This window comes from Scardinius erythrophthalmus, assembly GCF_964197995.2.
Source record: "Scardinius erythrophthalmus genome assembly, chromosome: 17".
NCBI classification, from domain to species: Eukaryota; Metazoa; Chordata; class Actinopteri; order Cypriniformes; family Leuciscidae; genus Scardinius; species Scardinius erythrophthalmus.
Window position 1 is genome coordinate 27,156,010 of NC_138237.1, and position 14,457 is coordinate 27,170,466.

Genomic DNA, 14,457 nt, shown 5'->3' on the forward strand with positions numbered 1-14,457 from the left:
AATTTAGATATTAAATTTAAAGCTCCAATCTCCTCAGTCCTCCGAAGATCCCGAAAAAAACGTCTGTTGGTGCTTCAGTGACTACTTCGCTCAGAGAACCTGTCAATCACAGCTGTCAATCATGACATCACACCACCGTTTTTATAGCATCAAATAACTAACTAAAAACAAACTTATTTTAAAAACGAACCCTTGAATTTACATCAGCGTGATAAAAACTACAGTAAATAACAGAAACCACCTTCGGAAAAAAGATATTTGAAGTGTAATTAAATTGTTTAGTTGGTCTCAAGTCCCGCTGAATAACACAGGGAGGCGGGGTTTATGACCTATACTAGGACCAGTCACCGGGGGGCGATCGAGACGTTTTGGCTTCACTTTTCAGGGCTTGTGCGGCACGCTTGCTTTTAATAAATAAATAAATCAACAAATACAAAAATGAAAATAAAGACAGCAGTCCCTCACGGACAACTGCTGCCACATATACCACAATAAAACACAACATAAATCCAGGCCTGGCCGCTGCGTTGCACAGGTGTCGCTCATCAGTAATCATGCCACTGGACTCGCAGCGTTTTTCAATGAACAGCTTTGATGAACAAATGAATATCCATGGAAACTGATTAGTGGCTGGAAAAGGAGAACAAAGGAACAAAAGAAAACAGACTAAACAAACCAAAACTGAGCATAACTGTGACAGAACACTCCCCCCCGGGACGGCGCTGCCTCGCACCATAAAATAGCCGAGGAGGTGGTTCTGGCGAGGGTCCGGTGTAAAACGTAGCCCTGGTAGAAGGAACCAGGGAGGTAGTTCAGGAGGCAGACGAGGGACTGGTGAAAAACGAAGCCCCAGTGGAAGGAACAAGGATGGCAATTATGGTGGGAGGAGCCAGGGAGGCAAAGATAGGAGGAGTGGCCAGGTAGTGGTTCAGAGTGGTTGTTGTCAGCCCACGGTGGAATCAACAGGGGGAGGAGCTAAGGTGGGGATTTGGCTGACAGCACCCGAGGCCCAACTAACGGAGATGAAGCCATAGGAAGTGGAGCCCAGGGCGCAGACGGTGAGCAGATGGGGACAGCCAACACCAATGGTCCAGGAGGCTGAGACGGAGCCGAAGTGGCGAGCATCCGAGGTGGAAGCCAGATTGCCTGATAACTGAGGCAGAGCCGGTGAGACTGAGGGCCAAGGCATAGCCAGAGAGCGGCGGAGCCCACTGGAGCCGAAGGTGTGTAGAGACGGAGTGCAGAGAATGGCTTGAAAGTCTGTGGCGCAGGCAGGGTGGCGGCTGACCAAGGTGGAGCCGGAGGGACGAGGGAGCCCGGTGAAGCCGTACGGACGACAGTCTCTGGTGGAGCCGAAAGAGGGAGGAGCCAAGGTGGACCCGACAGGTTGATGGACCCAGGCGGAGTGACGAGATCAGCGGTTGGAGACGGGGCCGGGGGATCTACTTGCTGGACGAAGCAGGTGCTGGAAGACCTGAGGCTTAACCACACAACGGCATGGTGTTAGGTGAGATGGCTAGGCTTACGGAATTGCTGACTAATGCAGTGGAGTTGGAAGAGGGAGATTAGGCGGGATCAGCGAGGATAACTCCTTCTGAATACAAGACGATGAAACGGGCATTATTCTGGGCAGGACCAGTGGCGATGATGAAGGTTCAGAAGGTACAGGGCAGAGTGAGAAGTGTTACCTCCATTTTCCAGTCTATCAAGCACTCCTCAGTGTCCAGCTCCACCAATGTCCTGTCTGTCACGGATGTTGCCGGCTCATGCACATGGTCAGACTCACTTTGGGGCTCAGTCTCAGTGGCGGATGTGGCTGCAGGCTCTGGTTCCTTAGTGGGCACTGGCTCTGGCTCAGGGTCCCTGGCGAGCGAAAGCTTCCTGTCTGCGGTGGGCTCTGGTTTGTAATCCATGAATGGGGTTGATGGCTGGCTGGACTCTGGATGCAGCAACGTGACGATGGATGTTGGGTGGGGCTGGTGGGGTCCATGGACAGGACATTACACCTAGATGAACAAGATACAGAATCATCATAAGCATTTGTATGATATAATAAAAAAAATATTAATCATAATAAAACAAACAAACAGGGGTCATTAATTAGAAAAAAAAGGTATTATTTAAAGGGTCCCAATTTAATGCTGCCTTCTTTAGCTTTCGGAAATTTCCCACTTCTGAAGCACTTCGTCGCATTCAAGTGCTTTGAATCATGAAGGACACCAGGTTTCTCCTGGCTTATTTATTTGGAAATCTTATTAAAGTCAAAAAGATATTTGTATAGCATCCCATTCATTCACAACTATAACAATAAACACACTACCTAGATAGTCAGCTTACTAAAGATCCTGGAATTTCTGTCAAATGCAAGATTTTCGCAGTGTATAAAACAATGAATATGCACTACGAAGTAGCTGTTGTGGAAAAATTTAATAAAATCACAGCAGCAATCGTTCTTCCCTCTGCCATATTTCAAGTTTGTGGCCCGCCCATCTCGGGAACTTGGGTATCAAAATTATCCCTGAGCTTTCCAGTGGTAGGCTACATGCGACTTGAGAGGGTATTAATTTCCAATTTTTAACTAGGAAACCCCTAGTTAAACTCATAGAAACTCATTATTTAGGCTATGATAATTCCGATAACACGTGAAGGCAGCATTATAATTCAATTAAAAAGCTGTCACAAGCTTCAAAACGACCTTTTAAAATAACTTTGCATTAAACTGTTTCTTTGTCATTAGGCCTAAATGTATTCTTGCATTTATATATATATATTAATATCTCTAATAATGAACAGTTAGATGTCTTATGATGTGTGTGGGTGTTTTTTTTTTAAATACATCTTGATAGCTGGCTGTCAGTGGCTGTGAGAGCCAGGAGGGTATTTTGACAGCTCGTCATTAACACCTCTTCCCAACTACTGCTATTTGAAGAAACAATATTACGTTGTTGACAGCAGCTGGGAACATAAGCCATCGGCGAATAAAAAAAATAAAAAAAGTTAAGTTTTTCCCATATCTAAAGTATTCTGATTCCTTTTCAATAGCCTTTTAGCCTACCTCGGGGTGTCTCATGAATATTAATTAGACTACCTGCTAAAACACTGAACTTCCCAGTTTTTTAAATAATAATGGGATATTTCATTGATTCACATTTTGTGAATTAAAGACAATTAAACTGTAAAGACTTGAACTTCCATCACTATTTTATATTTGTTTATTTGGATAGACTAGCCTACTTGCGTAGCGGGCTATAGTTGTTTTGTTACAGTTGTAAAACATAAACAATTTAACAACTTAATATTCATGAGCAGTGTCTTCGTCGTATTCGTATTTATTATTCAGAAGTAAAAATCAGCAGGGTTTACAGACAAGTTAGACACACGGGAAATCAAAGAATAGGACACATGAATGAAAAATTTTAACAAAAAAAAACGAGAATAACATTCTAGAATATGCAGTATTTCGTTTAGAAAACGGCTGAGTACATTTTGGCTTCTGTGTGCTTAAATGGTATGTGTACGTCACGCTATAGCGTGTCACGTGACAATGTGTAGTTTCAAGATGGCCACGGAGGATCTCCCATCTCAATTTGATGTTGTCATTCTCGGAACAGGTACGAAATGCCTGCTACGTTAATATGATCATTTTTAATGGTTGGCTCTCCAGACGTGTATTTTGTGTCCGGTTTCGCTATGGAAAATGGGTGTAGGATGACAGTCTCTGTGTATTGCTACAGACACAGCGACATCTTAACGCTAAAGCTAATGTGTGTTTTGACATAATATGGTGAGGAACGGCATTTATATATTTCATTTGACAGTCATTTCACTGTTAAAATGTGTGATAGGATGGAAACGGAAAGATAGAGGAAAATAAATCCCAGAATAGCGTGTGACAGACTGGTCATGAATGAGAGATGCTGAATCACAGATGAGTTGGAGAAGGTGATGGAGGAACATTGACTTCACTGTGTTCATTTTGTCTGTCACTGTCATTCCTTAGTCTAGTTACTTCATAACTGTGGATCATAATACTGTCTGTTTTGATCCGTTGCTTAAATCTTAAGTTGGCCGTTTTTGAAGAGACACTTTCTGAAGTACAAGCATATCAGCATGGCTCAATATTAACTAGCCTAGTTGTTTAGTAGCATTCGTATTACTAGGATATATTGGCTTTTTATTAGTACTTATAAAAGCACATATTAAAGCGTTATTCTGCATGACCATATTCTACATCCCTTAATTCTACTCAATACCTAAACTTATGGAGCTAGAAGAGTCTCAATAAAGATAAATGCACAAACTGCATTCACATATGCACACACAGGATACACAAATGCACACACATGATTCATAAATACACACACAGGATACACAAATGCGCACAAAATTCACAAATGCACACACAGAATTTAAAAAGCACAGAAGATTCACAAATGCATACAAAATTCAGAAATGCACACAAAATTCATAAATACACACACAATTCAGAAATGAAAACAAAATTTACAAATGCACACAAGATTCACAAATGCTCAGGACAAGATTCAGAAATGTATTTCTGATGCACACACAAATATATCTTGATTTACAAACTGCTTGCGGTCTGTGAACTTCACTGCATTTGTGTGTGAATTTTGAGACTCCCCTGACTTGGCTCACAAATGCCTTTTTTTAAACAGGGAATGACCTGTGACCAATCAGATACCTCCCTTGTTTTAGCCAATCACAAGAACGCACCCCACGTGGGGGATTGTTTACTTGTAAGCCAATCACATGAAGTGTGGGCGCGAGCGAGCGAGGTGGGTGGAGTTCTGCCAGTTGGTTGAGACCATTTTTTACAGTCTATGGTTGAGGCGGTGGGCCGGACCTCGAAATTACGAATTTAATACTTACCTCTCAGCTGTGTACGTTTTTTTTTTTTTTTTTTGCTGAGGCCATGTAATAAAATCGTATAAGTACTGCAGACATTGTTTCCAACTTTGTTGTTTGCACATTTGACGCAAAATGTCCTTACAAACTCTTACTTTTTTAAACCGGCAAGTAAGCAGGAGTACTAATCATAACGATAGAAAACCTCCCGTTTCCTTGACAACCAATAAATAATGAACACAGTTTCTACAGCGGAGGCAAAGTAATCTTTGTCAGTGACCAAGAAGCTGCGTTCTTTAAATTTTAATTTTGCTTTAATCTTAAAAAATGTAATTTTAGTAATGTAGTTCAGTAATACTGAAGTAAAAATGAGGTGTTTTATCCGTTTAGCCTCAAATGTAAAAAGCCCTGTAATAGTGCTGGGCGGTTTGACCAAAAATCAACATCACGTTTTTTTTCTAAATTATACCGGTTTCACGGTTTTTACCGGTTTTTTTTTTTTTTAAGCATGATGGGTGTTAACCACATTTTCTACTGAGTGAGAGAGGAAATACTGGAGTATATTTACTTATAATGCCCTTTTTTATTGTCATAAGTGAATATTATAGAAAAAATCCACACTAATATTAATAATAGGGGTTTGCAAGGCTGTTTACAAAGAGGTGCCAGCAGGACGCGCTTTAGGAGCGGCAGAAACAGTGGTTTCCCCGGTAACGGCTGTACACAAAGCAGCAACGCTCATAAACACTGCTTTATCAGGAAAGATAAAGAAAGATTCAATCGCAATACCAAAGAAACTTTTCTAAAGACCGTTAGTTCACTTCAGATACGTTAATACAGTATAAAAACACGCACGCCGCGAGAAAAAAAGACACTCTCACCCCCACACGTCTCGTGCCCATTCTAGTCAATGCTTGTGTTTCAGATCGAAGCTTCCCAGAAGCGGCTCTCCGCGCCGCTTCGCTAAATATAGACGCCAAGTCTATTTTGACGCACCGCGTGGAGGACGGAATAAAACCTTGTCGCAGCTGTAATGCGCCGCAGACGTGTGTTGTAAATGAGGGGTGAGACTGTGTCGCGCAGCGCCGCGTTCCGATTAAAGAGACATACACCGGTATTGCGGTATATTAAAAATTCATATCGTAACAAAAATAAACACCGGTATTCGGTATGAACCGGTAAACCGCCCAGCACTACCCTGTAACTCCTTTCCCAGACAAGTTGGGCAAAGTCTGTTCAATGTAGCCTAGGCTACACACAAATTATTTTTATTAATGCAACTGTTGCCTATGGCTTGCTCAGTTGGGGATATTTAATTTAATTAATCAATCAACAATACTATTGATCAGCATTACCAAACGTGGACGTTTTCCACTAGAAACAAACATTGATGTATTATTTTAATTTAATACTGTGAAGCTGCTTTGATACAATCTCTATTGTGAAAAGCGCTATATAAATAAACTTGACTTGACTGTAACGGCACAATGCACATCCGTATGTCATATTTTCCTAATGTCTGGTACTGTTAAACATGTTTTCACGTGAATGAATAATGATATGCAAGTGATGCATATGACATACCCAAAAAAAAAAAGGTTGTTGCTCAGAAGTCATTCTGAATAGACACATAACCAACATATATTTAGAAATCCAACCCTTGAGAGTTTACATTTCAAGTCTCAAAATTAATATTGATATATATATACACGCTTAAACACAAACAAAAACAACAAATATTAAGAATATATTTATTAAATGTATAAAAATTTTATGTGAATTTAGGATTGCAACTTATAACCACAACTAAAACATGGGGATTTTTTAAAGACAATCATCCCGCACATCCTATTCTATAATAAAATCAGCTAATCGAATATTTGAAAATCGTGCCTTATCCTAATTAATATAGTATTATTGTGTAAGTGCATGACATGACAAGTAGCAAAGGCAGTGTAAGTGGGGTCAAATGTTCATAGCAAATTTAAAAATAAAACAATGTAGCAGCATCATAGTGTAAACTACCAGTGTATTTGTGCAAGAGTCAATCAGCTGCCCTTAGGTTACTGGAGGGTGGGGGTGGAAGGAAGAGGCTCTCTATGATTCCCCTATAGAAAGTTAAGAGGATGGATTTTTGGGAGATGAGCCTTCCTCAACTGTGGGAGGAAGTGCAGAGGTTTTTGGACTTTCTTGGCCAGGTTCTGTTGGTGGTGTCGATAGATCGAGATGGGTCATCTGTGATGTGGATACTAAGCAACTCCGTGATCTTGACCTGCTCCATCATGGTGCTGTTGATGTGATGATTGTCAACGATCACCTCTGTAGTCATTTGGGTGTGGAGAGATATGATGTTGTCCTGTCCGTGTTAGATAAACAACTGAATTATATTCAGATAAATAAACACAGAAAGCGCACATTACTAGATAATATTCAATCACATTTTTCATCTTGACATTTGTATTAAGACTACTGCAGTTCTGACCACAAATAATTTTGTTAAATAGCTCAAAAACAGCCATCTTTAACTAAAATATTTTTCCACCATATTCCATCTTATACCTGTTCTGTTGTGTAGGTGAAGCCCAACCACTGACAGATGTACCATGCACAGAATTGTGTCATTGTATAAACTGTGACAATCAACCATAATTGGCTTAAATAACTCCATGACTACCACTATAAAGTTGATTTGAAATCATTCTTTATTTTGGTTTGCACTCTTTTTAGCTGATAATTAGTCTAGCTTACTTGTAGCCTAGGTAGCTTGCTGTAACCAACCTCGACATACCCTCCCGTTTACCCCGTGATTCTCCCTTAGTCAGACTTATTTCCTGCTGTCTTCCCGTTTAAAATTTTTCCCGTAATAATCCCGTATTTGAAAACTCTTTGCTTAGTTTATTGTGTATGTACCGAATTATTATTTTGGATTAGCCTAAGCAGCATACCGTTAGACCTAGCTTTACTGCTCCACTTACCAACATTCTTTCGTGGCTAACGTTACTGTTCTCATCAACAACAACCAGTGATGCGCGGGTTGATCCGAAATGAGCGGGTGCCTGCGGTTACGAGTCATCCAAAAATATTTTTAATGATATTCGGGTTGCGGTCGGTCGGATCGTTTGAAATAAAGATGCCAATTAAACCTTTGTAATTGATATAGTTCTAGACACAATTTTCTATGAATACGTTTTAAATTTAATTTACACTTTATTGGCTGAATAACTGGCGCGAAGATGACGCACGAGCTCAGTCTGCAGGTAGAGATGGAGGCGGCAAGAGAAAAGGTGAAGACTGGGGAGTGGAAGCTCCGCAAATACACAAATAGAAAGAGCAAAGTGTGGGAGACATTTGCCGAAATAATGAAAGATGATGACCAAAGTGCTGGCTTTGTCATGTGTAGGCTACTTCTTGCGATGCTATTTACACATTTGATAACCACAAAACTGGCACGACCAACCAGGCACGGCGCCAGGATTCCAGTTTTGGATAAGCCAGACCAATTGTGGGTGGGCCTTAAATTAAAAACGTTAAATAAAAATAAAATAAAAAAACGTTATCCAATCACTGAATAAAAAAATATTTACTAATATAGCCTACTGTTATATTATCTGTGCGTATACATAATATAGATTGTAATAGCTTGATGCTCTTTAAATATTGTGTTGCATTGTAAAAGTAAACCCGCGATCGCTCTCCATGGTTCTGACCAAAGAAGAGAGCTTTGGAATCTCCATTATGAATATACCTGGGCTGCATTTTCCGACAACATTGTCTCTTAGCGCGCTGCGATAACTTAACTAAAGGTATACTACCACTAAAGGTACATCATTGCTAGGCGTCTTCAGGGCTATCATCCACTCGCGAGGCAGAGGCGCTGAGAGGCAGAGGCGCTGGCGCCCTCCTAGCAACGGCGCTGTTTTTGGTAAAACATGATTTTGACGACTTCATTAAGTTTTGTTTTATAGAAAACTCTTTTTAAAAGATTTTCGTTTTGTATAAATTGTATCTTAATTTTGATCAATGTTTTATCAATCAATTGCCCGTATTTATTAAATAAGAAGCATATAGCAGACAAAATAAGGCGCCGGTACGCGATCACTGCATGTGAACTGGAGGGCGCCGAAACTCAACTTGTGCCTCACAGATTTGATAAATATAGGCTATATATTACAGAAAGCTTGAAATGTCTACTTTTAAACGAAAATATTCAAACCAAAATAAATAGGCTATACTCTCTGATTATGTAGGCTAATCCATATGAAATGTGCATTTCTCTCTGGCGTTCATGGCGAGTCCGCAATCTCCGCATTGTCAACTTCATCTTTGCAGCGACACAGAAAACACCAGTTTATTACTAAACAATTAAATGTCTCCTTGCTAATTTAGACACATTCATAATCATTACTTCAACCGGTTCTTTGTGGCAAGCTTTAAGCGTGCGGTCATTACGCGTATTCCTGTAGGCTAGCCTTTAAGTAATTAATTTAATATAAAGGGGCGATTTGTCCACGAATGGCTTAAATGAACAACTAGTCGACAAGAAAAAAAAAATAGTCGGAGGCAGCCCTTATTCCACATATTTTCGAACCAGCAGGCCATCTGGGTTGGGCGAGCGACCATGAGCGGAGCGGAATATTCAGAAATGCGCTCTCCGCTCACGAGCTCTGATCGGAACAAACCCGAACCTCACTGTCTGCTGAACTTGCGCAGAAACATCAAAATAGACAATGCCAGCTTTTTAAAATTGTTTTTAAAACTAAACATTTAGACTATTTTAGTTCAAATTATGAGCTTATATTGACGATTTTTTATAATTCTTGACAAAATTAGAATATTAAGTTATATTAATAGCTACGATGAGCATTATAGCTACTTAAAAAAAAATGCGGGTCAGGAAGCGGGTCGGGTACAATATTTTCTTTTTCGTTTTTTGCGGTCCGAGTTGCGGGCGGGTTAGTTGAAAACGTCGGTCGGGTGCGGTTTGTTTATACATTGACCCGCGCATCACTGACGACAACACTCACGGCGAACTATAGCTTGCAGTCTTAAATACAACTTATATGAAAAGCATTAAGATATAGGGGTGTATAATCATTGTAAAACAAATCTTACCTTGACGTTGTCTTGCCGAGACACACCGGTCTCTTCACGTTGGGTTGTAGACTGTACTAGACTCAAAACTGACGACGTCGGTTCAACGAATAACGTGATTGGCCAAATCTATTCAACAAGGTAACAACACAAGCGTTGATTGGATCTCACTCCGGCCAACGTTTGTGATCAGCTAGCGAAATGAAATCTATTTTTATACTTTAATGTGCAACAATTGGCGTTGGAAACAATCATTAATCTTTTTGTGAATTATTCATACAGACAAAAATGAGCCACACAGCTGCTGAGTAACTGTCAAATCAAAAACTAAACGAGATAGACGGACTTGGCCCACCGCCTAAGAAGCCGGTCTAAACCAACTGGCAGAACTCCACCCACCTCGCTCTAGCGCTCGCGCCCACACTTCATGTGATTGGTTTACAAGTAAACAATCCCCCACGTGGGATGCGTTCTTGTGATTGGCTAAAACAAGGGACGTATCTGATTGGTCACAGGTCATTCCCTGTTTAAAAAAAGGCATTTGTGGGTTGAGCCAAGTCAGGGGAGTCTCAAAATTCACACACAAATGCAGTGAAGTTCACAGACCGCAAGCAGTTTGTAAATCAAGATATATTTGTGTGTGCATCAGAAATACATTTCTGAATCTTGTCCTGAGCATTTGTGAATCTTGTGTGCATTTGTAAATTTTGTTTTCATTTCTGAATTGTGTGTGTATTTATGAATTTTGTGTGCATTTCTGAATTTTGTATGCATTTGTGAATCTTCTGTGCTTTTTAAATTCTGTGTGTGCATTTGTGAATTTTGTGCGCATTTGTGTATCCTGTGTGTGTATTTATGAATCATGTGTGTGCATTTGTGTATCCTGTGTGTGCATATGTGAATGCAGTTTGTGCATTTATCTTTATTGAGACTCTTCTAGCTCCATATAAACTTAACAACTACCTTACTATTAATAAGCATTCAAATTAGGAGTTTATTGAGGCAAAAGTCGTAGTTAATAGTGAGAATTGGACCATAATCTAAAGTGTGACCATAATATTAATACCAACTTTGTATTGTCTATTGTCAATATAAAAACATCTGCAATTCTCCAAACTTGATGCAAATTATTATGAGCACTTGTTATTTCCAACAGGTGCCAACAGTTATTATTAAAAATATTACAGTTTTTCACAAATGCTAAGACACATTTCTTGAAACCTTCACCAATTTTCTCAAAACATTAAAGGGGTGGTTGATTATGATTTCACTTTTTTAACTTTAGTTAGTGTGTAATTTTGTTTTTGAGCATAAACTACATCTGCAAAGTTACAACGCTCAGATATTTGTTTTTTAAGAAATCATTTTTTAAGGACAACAAATGGCTGGTATAGAGACTACACGACATCACTAACCCTAAAATTTTCATAAACCCCCGCAAACATTCAGTCCATGTTGAGAAGAGGAAGAGTTGTTGTAGTAATGCACATTTGAGAGCTCAAGGTAAAGCTGTCGCATCCGTCTTTTCACATGCAATACAGTACGAAACACATATCATGTCACTCTGTTGGCATCTTGAACAGTTCCCACACAAGCGATTTATAGATTATCATGACAGAATATGCTAATCAATGACTTGAAGATAGTTAACTCCACATCATCAACATAAATTCATCAACAAACCATCCAGAAACGTCCTGTTGCAATCTACATGTTGTCACTTCTTGAGTCTCTCCATCGTAATCCGACTCTGGTTTGAACATAAAAGGCAGAATAGTTTCTGGCATATAGGCCTATGTCACGAAAAAATTGAAGACCGGAAGTACGTCTTTTAGTAGGGATACGACTCTTCCGGTTAGCTTTTTACAATGGCGAGTCCGATAGATATCGCGGGACCAAATATCTCCGCAACCTGCCTGAAGTCACATATGACGATGTGGTTCGGATGGTAAATGAAAACTCTCGAGTGGAAAAGCGTTTAAGCTGAGGAATGGCTGTCTATGTCCTGACGCAGAGCAACCCGGTGCACTACAACAACAGCGGCGGGCCGTTCGTCAGTAAGGTAAACGTTTCTATGGTTACAGCGAGTTGGACCAATCAGCAGACGTTGCTGCTACGCTTAGGATTGTGGGTAGCGTAGTTTTTCTTCATAAGATCGCGGATAATACATGTTTTTCTTAAAACAAGGTTGATTTCATACGAACGTAAAGCTTCTACAGTAGCAAAAACATTAGTTTCAAAACCTCATAGCCCGTGGTCAGTCTACCTCGGATGGTTTTGACATTATGGCTGATAATCTAAATCCTTATGGACAAATACTGTTGACCGGAAGTTCTGAATCCCTACTCCGCGTTCCGGAAGCAGGAAGTGTGACATAGGCCTATTAATGCTTGTCTGCGCCAGGTAATTGGAGCTGCTAACACACACGCACGCACGCACGCACACACTCGTTAAGCTCCGCCCTCTGTGCCGGGAGCAGCAGCTCATTTGCATTTAAAGGGACACACACGAAACAATGCGTTTTTGCTCACTCTCAAAAAGGGATCATTTCAACATGCTATTAAAAAATTATCCACATTTTCAAACTAAACTCACAAAACCATTGATCAAACAATTGCTTAAAAAACATTTTTACCAGTACTCAAAATCAAACCAGATTTTTTCAGATCATACACACGAAAGAAAAGAAAAATAAGCACAATAGATCATTCATTAGACACTACATCAACAAATGGAGAACACAGCATCCAGAACATTAAGAACAAATTAGCTATATTGTACATAGTCAACATTGTTTTTGCAATTACATAAAAAACTATAGTAATTGCATGAATATATTGTATACTCTATGCACTGCAAGTATACTTTAGTATTGTACTGAATATTGAATAGTAGGTCTATTAAATGTCTGTATATTTAGCACTTGCATATACTGTAAAAATACAGCAGTCTAACTGCAAAAGCCAAAAAGGTCAAATAAAACTCTAAATGAAAAGCATTTTATGGTGCACTCATATACTGTAAGTTGTGCAACTGCAAAATCAAGGTCAATGAGAGATTGATTCTGCTTCAGCATCATGTCGTCCTGCTGGCTCTGGCCTGAGTCCACATCACAGGCAATGAAGGGAAAACCTTCTAGTCTGACACATCCAGCCTTGACACTGTCCACACCTTGTTCTTTCTCGTCCTCATCCTCTTCCTCCTCTTACCTTACACATACTCTTCCTCCTCTCCCTCTCAGATTGTTTCCATCTATTGTTCGTATCATAATTCAGTGTCTGAACTGGCTTATATTTCATACAGTTGGTTTGATCACATCATTAGAAATAAGCGTGAACCATTTTGAATTGTTGTGTGTGACGATGACAACTGTGTTGGAGTCGTGTTTAACTTTTGCCTCTTGTGTTTAGTGTTTTGCGACACAAATTTATCAGTGTGATATGTATTTTAATGCGTGAGAATGTGTTTAGAGTTTTGCAAAAAGAGTGCAGGAGATTTGCAAACAGTGTCTAACTGCCTGAACTTGTTTAAGAGTTTGCAGAAATTGTGATTTAGCCTATTCGACAAATTGGTTTAGGCTATTTGGTTCACAGAATGTAGTTTAGTGTTTCAGCAATTCAGAAAAACTGAAATAATATTGCTAACTTTGTCTATATTGTTTTGGTTTTTTTTGTCGATTGACTGTATAAAACATCTGAAATTCACCAAATCTGATGCAAATAGCTAAGAATTATAACATTTATTATTATTAACACTTATTAATAATTTGAATAACAAATTTATTGTGTATTGTCAATATAAAAATTCTGAAATTCTCTAAACCTTATGCCACTAGTAATATTATTATTATTATTATAATAACTTCCAACCATAATTATTGCAAATATAAATAATTTGTCTATTTTTTGTCTATTGACTTTATAAAACATCTGAAATCCTCCAAATCTGATGCAAGTGGCAAATAATAATAATAATGAAATATATTATTATAATTATTAATAATTTTATTAACAAATTTGTCAATATAAAAACATCTGAAGTTCTCAGAATCGGATTCAAATGGCAATTATTATTATTATTATTATTATTATTATTATGCACACATATTATTTATAACAGTTATTTACAACAAAAATTACAATTAATAACAACTTCATTGTCTGTCTTCACTGCCCGTTAGACCAAAAAGCGAATAATAATAATAAATAATATTATCGTTAATAATAATTTGATAATTTAATCAAATGTTGCTTCAAGCTGTAAAAAGAGATCTAATAATTTCTGATGACTGAAGTCAAAGTCAGTTTTTGTATTTAAGTTATTACAGGATTACTGTAATCTGTGAATTTGCAGGGATCAAACCAGAACCCAGAATGAACAGTGAGTTTCACAGTGGCCAGTCCTAGTTTAACATTCCCTGGTCTAGAGTTTAGCCCTACTTTGAGTGCAGCAGTGCTTTAAAGTAGCGCACATAAACCAGTTTGTGGTTTAACAGAA

At 38.9% G+C, this 14,457-nt stretch overlaps 1 protein-coding gene across 1 annotated transcript in view; it reads left to right on the plus strand.

Moving 5' to 3' along the window:
* The first annotated feature begins 3,497 nt into the window (after window positions 1-3,497).
* The window catches only part of chm (CHM Rab escort protein), a 74,151-nt gene continuing 63,191 nt past the window's right edge, over window positions 3,498-14,457 (plus strand). Inside the window, exon 1 of the mRNA XM_081390299.1 lies at window positions 3,498-3,611. Within this exon, the coding sequence (XP_081246425.1) occupies window positions 3,506-3,611 (106 nt within the window). The 5' untranslated portion in view covers window positions 3,498-3,505. The remainder of the gene's footprint in view (window positions 3,612-14,457) is intronic.